This window comes from Aphanomyces astaci (genome assembly GCF_000520075.1).
Source record: "Aphanomyces astaci strain APO3 unplaced genomic scaffold supercont1.15, whole genome shotgun sequence".
NCBI lineage: Eukaryota > Oomycota > Saprolegniomycetes > Saprolegniales > Verrucalvaceae > Aphanomyces > Aphanomyces astaci.
Genome location: NW_009798278.1, coordinates 126243 through 134173, shown reverse-complemented (window position 1 = coordinate 134173; position 7931 = coordinate 126243). Strand labels below are relative to the sequence as shown.

General features: G+C 48.8%; 3 protein-coding genes across 8 annotated transcripts in view; 2 read left to right on the top strand and 1 right to left on the bottom strand.

Moving 5' to 3' along the window:
- Positions 1 to 553: 553 nt before the first annotated feature.
- On the top strand, positions 554 to 4858 carry H257_07266 (hypothetical protein). Of its 3 annotated transcripts, XM_009832730.1 has the most exons (12): positions 554 to 730; positions 780 to 1037; positions 1087 to 1298; positions 1361 to 1570; positions 1635 to 1810; positions 1869 to 2054; positions 2127 to 2411; positions 2845 to 3058; positions 3148 to 3475; positions 3839 to 4246; positions 4314 to 4392; positions 4441 to 4858. In XM_009832730.1, the coding sequence occupies exons 1-12, from the start codon at positions 592 to 594 to the stop codon at positions 4808 to 4810; spliced, it is 2865 nt and encodes a 954-aa protein (XP_009831032.1). In that variant the 5' UTR covers positions 554 to 591; the 3' UTR covers positions 4811 to 4858. The 3 variants fall into 3 exon arrangements, with proteins under 3 accessions (XP_009831032.1, XP_009831033.1, XP_009831034.1); XM_009832731.1 differs by having other exon boundaries at positions 4314 to 4858; XM_009832732.1 differs by lacking the exons at positions 3839 to 4246; positions 4314 to 4392; positions 4441 to 4858 and having other exon boundaries at positions 3148 to 3574.
- A 189-nt stretch (positions 4859 to 5047) lies between these two features.
- H257_07265 (hypothetical protein) lies at positions 5048 to 5770 on the top strand. Its single transcript, XM_009832729.1, has one exon. The coding sequence runs from the start codon at positions 5187 to 5189 to the stop codon at positions 5658 to 5660; it is 474 nt and encodes a 157-aa protein (XP_009831031.1). The 5' UTR covers positions 5048 to 5186; the 3' UTR covers positions 5661 to 5770.
- Positions 5771 to 5778: 8 nt separating this feature from the next.
- The window catches only part of H257_07264 (hypothetical protein), a 4038-nt gene continuing 1885 nt past the window's right edge, over positions 5779 to 7931 (bottom strand). Inside the window, exons 6-10 of one of the 4 annotated variants that reach the window (XM_009832725.1) lie at positions 7733 to 7872; positions 7149 to 7486; positions 6894 to 7053; positions 6158 to 6523; positions 5779 to 6105 (exon numbers count right to left, since the gene is read on the bottom strand). In XM_009832725.1, coding sequence (XP_009831027.1) covers positions 5884 to 6105; positions 6158 to 6523; positions 6894 to 7053; positions 7149 to 7486; positions 7733 to 7872 — 1226 coding nt within the window. In that variant the 3' untranslated portion in view covers positions 5779 to 5883. Of the gene's footprint in view, positions 7054 to 7148; positions 7487 to 7732; positions 7873 to 7931 lie in introns of all 4 variants that reach the window. The other 3 variants (XM_009832726.1, XM_009832727.1, XM_009832728.1) reach the window with 3 other exon arrangements.

Genomic DNA, 7931 nt, shown 5'->3' with positions numbered 1-7931 from the left:
TCCCAACTCGAGCTGCTTGTGGTTCGAAGCAATCCCGATGCGGACGACTATTTCGATGACGACGATGACCCGACGACGTAGAAATTGACCTCGACGAGATCTTTGGTACTTTGTAAATAAACGTCCTTTATATTGTATGTGGATGTTTGTCGTTTTACAGTTTTCAAGTACTGTGCACTTGTAGCAAACTTTGTCGAACTTCAATAATTGAGTTTGTAGCAAACATTTTCGGACGGAGGTAGTAGTATATTTGATGAAATTGCTCGGAAAACTATTGTTCAATCATGAATCGTGTACTGTACCGGAGTACTACTCTGTGTAATACAGTGGGTACTTCTACTTATTACTAGTACTACGTACAGTAGTACGTACTGTACCGTAGTACTACTCTGAGTAATACAGTGGGTCCTTCTACTTATTACTCCGAGTACTACGTAGTATACTTCGAAGTATACGGGTACTAATCCATGGAGGTTCCCTGGAATCAGGATACTGTACCGGTACACTATTTCAAAATTCGTAAATAGTGTTGTTGAAACACATGGTGTCCCTTCGCCGAAGGTAGATCCACATAACGTTAGAACATCTTCCATGCGAGCTGTGCAACGAGAGCAGACACCTTCGTTGCGCATGACCCAGCAGCCCGTGGCAGTGACAGATGACTTGGAGCATCTCTTTGGCAGCGCGCAGATTGCCGCGCCGTCCAAAATGGATACGATGAACCCCACTGGTATGTACAACCAAGTAGGTCGACTCGTTGCGACTGCATTCTACGCTAGACGTCAACGTCATTCGAGCACTCGTCAGCAACACGGACCTCGTGGATCGCTTTTCCCACCAGATTGCGCTGTACGGGAAGCAACGGGACCATCTCAAGCCTGAAGATACGCTGCGTCGGTTCAGCCTCAATGGCGACAATAAACTCGACTTTAGGGAATTCCACCCGGCGCTCAAGCGGTTATTTGGTCATGGCATCTCCCACACCCAGTCCAAGGAACTCTTTGGCGTGTTTTGCCCCACGTCTGGCAAGAAACTAGGTGCAGCTAAACGCTTCTACACCTATAGTAACCGCCCACACACCTCTAGACATCGACCAGTTCTGTCAGATCATGGGTCACTGGTGTCAAGTGGCCGAGCGCATAAAGGACCAGCAGTACCTTTCACGTCCATCTTCTGCAGAGCCGGTAGCCCAAAGCGGGGATGGATTGTCGTCGACACTCGACAACAATGCCAACATTCGTCGGGGCCTCGAGCTAGCCACGAAACACTACGACAAACTGAACGCTGTGTTTCTCAACGTAACCAAACCCCGCTACCACTGCGACGGCGACGTGACGAAGGATATTGCTGCAATGTGTAGATGGACGTGGGATGCACGGGGTACCTCTCGAAAGAAGAGTTTGAACTGGCCATGACGCACTTGGGCGTGTACCTCAACACGCAAGAGTATGAACGGTTATATGCCCAGCTGCCATCGAGCATCCGCCACGAGTCGTCCGATGGGATTTACTACGCTGGCTTCTTGGCCATGCTTGGCGTCAAGATGACGACGCTGTTTCAAAACCAAAAGGTTATTCGAGTCCTCATATCGTCGTTGCATATTATACCTACTATGTGTGTGGTTGATTGTGTAGCTGTGGGAAATGATGTTACAACACGGAGACGTGCTTCGCAAGTACTTGACCCATTGCCAAAAGCAAGGCAAGAGCTCCATGTCCCCCGATCACTTTCGAGACCTTCTTGGCCATTGTGGCATTACGTTGTCCAACGGCGACTTTACCGGACTTCGCATGCGCATGCAAGAATTCCAGTACGATCCATTGCTTCATTCGGAACATCTTGACGGTTCTGGTCGTATATTTCGTCAGAGACGTGGACGGCCACATCAACTTGGCAGACTTTTTGGCTGCTCTGAACGACAAAGCTGCGTTTCTAGCCAATAGCACGGGCCTTGTTGGATGCACGGGGCCCCCGTCGCCCCCCCGGCGCGGCAAAAAGATGGTCGACACTCACGACTCCACCGTATACGCAGCTGGCAAATCCACGGAACAGCGGTACGAAGGCCTTGACCCTTTGTTAATACTACGTACTGTATATGGGCCGCCATACACACGACTGTGCTTTAGGAATGCTGAAGCGCAGACATGTCGGGGCAAATCCACCGATGAAATGAAGAAAAAGCACCCGACGCTTTCCGATGTGTACAACACGTCGACCAGTCCAGCATCGTCCCTTGTCCAAACGTACCCAACGTCGTTGGAAGATCGCATTTTCATGAAAATGAAGACGTGCCAAGATATGGGGTACACTCATTGCGCGACCCTCAAGAGCATATTCCCAGGAGATCGCTTTGGCAAGGTCACCCGCGGTCAGTTTCGGCAGTCGTTGGCCCAGCTCAACCTGGTTTCGAGGTAATGTCCTTTTACCCAAAATGTGGCTGACTTTTGTGCTGATTCTTTGCCAAATCTATCGATCGATCCTTTGTTTGGACTTTTGCATGTAAGGTCGTCCAGTGTAACACTAATTTCAATCACACACTATTTCGATGTTGAATTATTCGAAAAGTGGAGTTGATTGGCTAGTTGATAATTCATGTGTTGTGTTTTGATTGGTCGTATATCGATTCTCTGCCGATTTGGTGCTGCTCATTCGATTGAGCACCCCACTCCAATTTCGAATCGAATGAACAATATAAGTATACCTGTATTCAGCCCACAACAAGTGATATCTTTTCCCTGAAACAAATCGATTCGTTTATACTTATTTGAGCGAAATCCCAATAACGTTATATATGAATTCGTCGTCGCCGTGCATTCAAAACAGATTGATGGCATTGTTGCCTAGGCATGCCGAAGTTGAAGCCTTGTTCTGGCAACTCGACCCTGCAGGCCGGGGATATATCGGAGCCCACGACCTGCACATCCACTTGCAAAAATACCAACCAACCAACGAGGCGGGGGCTTCCCAACCAACGGCCTCGCCCCCATCGCCTAAAGTGCAATATCGGAGTTCGCTACGTGTGGACGAGAAGAAGTTCTTTGACGCGTTGCAAGACAAGGTATGGGGGGGAGGTATCTTATCATAAACCTGCTAGCTTACCCCCCAACCATCTTGGTCTTGTGTTTTACGATTATGTGACACTGTTAGCTCCCCAACGTCCTTGCCGCGTGTCGGTCCGTGGACCCAGCCAAGACTGGGTGCATATCTAGAGGGGATTTCATATGGGCGTTGCGACAAGGGGGACTGATTCTGTCGCATGCTGACGCCACCAGCGTCATCGCTACACTCTCGTCTCGGAAAGATGGGGTGGTATTGTACCATACGATCGCAGACTCGGTCGCGGCGGTGCTTCAGCTGCCAGGCGCCAACAACCAGTCGACAGCCAAGAAGACTAACCGCCACCATTTGTCCAATACGGCTGTGCTGTTGGACCAGCAGGCCGTCGCGTCGATCGAGCCGGCGACCACACTCTCCGGTGCGATATCGTTTGATGCTTTTATAAGCAAAGAATATGTGCATCCTCGACTCGAACAATAATATCCTCTTCACTGTCAATAATCATATTGTCCTTTTACCCAAAATTTGGCTTACTTTTGTGCTGATTCTTTGCCAAATCTATCGATCGATTCTTTGTACAGACTTTTGTATATAAAATTCGTCCAGTATATCACACTAGTTTAAGTAACACACTAATTCGATGTTGAATTTGTCGAAGGGTGGATTTGATTGGCTACTTGATTCGTGATATGGGTTTTGATTGGCCAATCGATTGAATGCCGATTTGATTATTCTGCTCATTTGAGCACTTTCGAATCGACTTGACACTATACGTATGTAGAAACTCTAAAGCAGCCAGCTCAGGACGACTATCCTGCCCGGCGATCCAGTCTAAAGCTGGGCTACGACTACGACCAAGAGCCAGGTCCTGGCGACTTGACCGCCAACCTGCTTTCGAATGCGTCGCTCCATCACGTGCTGTCAGAACCGGAGAAGCTCGAGCGCGTTGTGCGACAGCGGCACGCGCGGCGTGTGCTGCTGATTCAAAACATTCTCGAGCGACGCAGCGATTTGAAGATGTGCTTTGATATGATGCCGTACCGCCAAACTCCCCATGGCCTTGTGCTGCTCACGGTGGACGAAATCGCAGACATTTTAACGTGTGCGCGCATGAACATTCCCTTGAAAACCCCCGACGAAGCCAAAACGTTGTTGCGGGAGATCGTCCCGCCCAATTTGGACCAGTTGAGTACGACCATCCGAACGTGATAGATACTCTTTTTCAGAGAGTGATATATATATATCACTTTGTCTAGGTTTTGTCGAGCTGATTCGAGTGCTGACGATGGCCCAGCGCATGGAACGTGGCCCGGACGACGACGACGATTTGGCTGGGTAGATATAGACATGACATACGACGAACTAACAGACGTTCTAACGCAGACCGTCGTCATCGCGTCGACAGAATTATGCGCTCAGTCCCGCCACATGCGAAGTGTCAATCCGAGCCAAGTTGCTGCAGTTCAGCACCCTCAAAGACGTGAGTGTGATGCAGTGGAACACCACGGGGGCCATCATCGTCCGGCATGCGTTCAAGGGGCTGTCGCGGGATACTGTCGCCGTGGCTTCCACAGGCACGTTTGATGCGCTGTGTCGGAATGTGGATCTGAAGCACATTTGCACCCGCCTCGCGCTGGATCTGACGCAGACGGAGCTCAACTTTCTCGTGTCAAAGGTCGACGCGGACAAGCAAGGGTGCTTCAGCTCGACCTCGCTCTTCCAAGCGTTTACCCAGTTGTTGTACGCGCTCTAATAAGGCAACGTCATGTCAGTGTATCGATAAACTCTTGGTACATTTGTTACAGTAGCTCGTCGTAGAGATGTACTAGTAGGTAGTGAACGAGTGTTAGTTATATGGTGTGTACGCTGCAACAGCAGTGTGCGACTGGCAACAGGATTCTAGAGGATGTGGTGGTATGCTGACTGACGGGCTTAGGGGATGCAGAAACACACCTGGCTTTGTGGTTATATTTGGTACTACATTCTACCACGCGAATTTACTCCGGCGTGTTTCACGAGCTAGAATTGTGATGCTGTCGTGTATCTACGTTAAGTCGTCTTTGTGCCACCAAACGGTTTCGTTAGCGGTTTCGAGATTGTGAAACGCTCCAACGTATTCAACCTTTGAGATGCCCACGACGACGACGACCAAGCGGCCGCCCGCCAAGCTCGTGTACAAAGCCAAGAACGAGCTGCCTCTGGTGACGCCCAAGGAGTCGTCCAACATGAACCGATCGACTAGCGGCATCGCGGGGGTTCTGGACTCGCTCAAGGGCAAGATGGACATCCTCGACCACGAGATCAAGGCCGACCAAAAGGGGAAAAAGGATTACGAGGACGAACTGTTCAAACTCAACACCCGCAAGCAGGACCTGACGGCGCACCTGACCGAGTGCCAGCGGTGGATCGACCTCTTCGCGTCCAAGATCCAGCCCCTTGAGAACAGCTACAGCGCCACGACCGTCGACATGCGCGACGAGTACAACGAGGCCAAGGTCAAACACACCAACGGACTGCAAGTGCTCATCGACAACTTCAACTACCACCCCGTGTTCAAGCGCTACAACGACGACTTTACCGCCGTACCGTTTCGGCCTAAATAAATACTCTACTACTACAGTACTACCTGGTGGGCCTTACTACTGTACTACTAGTAGTATGTAGTAGTCTAGTACTACTAGTAGTATGCATGAATAATACTATTAGTACTACATATTGCGTGTAGGCTGCGTGTATGTTGCGAAAGCCGAGTCCTGGCATTCGTTCGTGGACGATGGACGGGAATCAGACGGAATCAGTCCGCAGGGTGTGATATATATATCAGAATCAGATGGACGACGATTTGCCCACGGATTCACGCAGCCCTTCGATCTCCAACACACGCGCATATGGCATGCGACGCCGCGAGTGCTCCACCGTCAGTTTCGGCACGTGTCGTGACATCTCGAGGCTGGCGTTGTCCATAGTAGTACTACTATCACTACTACTAGTCCTTGTACTACTACTACTAGTAGTAGCCGCATTGCGGCGCTCGGTTTGCAGTTGTTCCTACAAACATCAGGTTGTGTCGATTTAGTCAGTTTATGTCTGAACGTACTACCTCGAGCTGCGCCAATCGCGTGTTCTGCCGCTCTACGCGCGCCATGAGTTGGGCTTGCGCGGCGTCGGCATCGATGCGCCGCCGCGTTTCCTTGTCCAGCGCCGCTTCCAGTTGCTGGGCGTGCCGTCGTTGCTGATCTCGTTGCTGGGTCAATGCCAGCAACGTCGCGTTGGACTCCTTGAGCACGGTTTGCACCTTGGCCGCATGGGCCTTTGCCACACATTCCACCTCGTGCTTGTGTTTGTCTGCGATTTCGTGCATCGCGCGTTGGAGCTGCACCGTGGCGGCCAGACTGTGGCTTTCATGTTCTTTGACCAACTTGATTTGGTTCTTCAACGATGTCACAGACCCCGTCAGCGTTCGCATCTACAATGTGATATGTATATCATTTCATGTTGAACCTGTGGCAACAGATATATATATCATTCCGTAGTCCACAATGATATACGAATACAAGTGATATATATATATATATCATCCCAGACACTTCACTTTGCCTTTTGGTGTGTGTATTCTAAATTAAAGCGACATGGAAAATATATGAATCGAAAACACAACCAAATGTATTGAAGAATCGGCAAAAGGACCGAGCCAATCAGATTGCACGAAACCACCATCAACATCTAATTCGACCTAAATTAGTGTGATTGGTAAACCGAATCGATCGATAGATTCTTTCGCGAATCAGCACAAAAGTCCAAATATTCGAGTCAAAGGGCTAGAAGAATAATATTACTTGTTCCTGTAAATGTCGATTCTTGGACTGAAGGTCGCAGTACGACGTGCACATGCTCACAGTAGGTTTCAACCCGCCGCCTTTATCGCTGCTGCTGCTTCCTCGTTGTGCTGCCACGACATGGTTGGCGTCCATTCGCCAATGCATCCATTTGCCCCACCTAAATCCCACGGCAAAATAAATATCAAGATATCCATGGATATATATATTTTTCAATCAGAAAAACAATAAAAATATATATTTCGTACGACGTACAGGCCACATGTAGGGACGTAGTGCACGATGGTGTTTTTGTTGCAGAAAAAGCATTTGCCTGCTTTGAATGACGGGAGCACTGACACCATCGGGTGATGATCGTCTTCGTCGTGGTCGTCGTGGTCGGGGGGAAGGGCGACGACGGCGTCTGTGGTTGCCCCCTTGGGATGGTGAATCAGCAGTTGCTTGTGACTCGACTGCCGAGCGGCGGCAAGGACATGCGGATCAAATCCGGCTTGGTACTCGGACATGATTTTATCGAGCAGTGGAAAGTCCTGGGTAAGCCCATCCTGAAGCTGCGGGTACAAAAAGCAAGTGCGCTGGAGGAACGCCACCAGCTATTTATTCATAGTACACATCATCACGACAGAGTCTAGTTGGAATCACCTCAGCAAAGTCTGTAATAATAAATATATACGACGGTGTACAAACAAATACAAAAAGAATATATTTATGTATTCATATAAATATTTTAATAATTCAAACATCATCAAATCGCCTATCAAAATATAAAAAAGAAAATATATGTAATATATATATATCAAAATTTCAAAAGTTAAACAATTAAATAAAGGATGGCTTACCTGGTGCCAGGCTTGCAAGAAGGTTGAAAACACGCCAAACGTCAAGATGGCGGACGCAGCGAGCAGCGTGTAGCCGACACTGTGCGCTGAAAAGATGATCCATCTTGCAGACAGCACCAACGACATGAGCCACAGCAGCACTATCATATATATATATTAGTTACAAATATATATATATATATATATATATATATATATG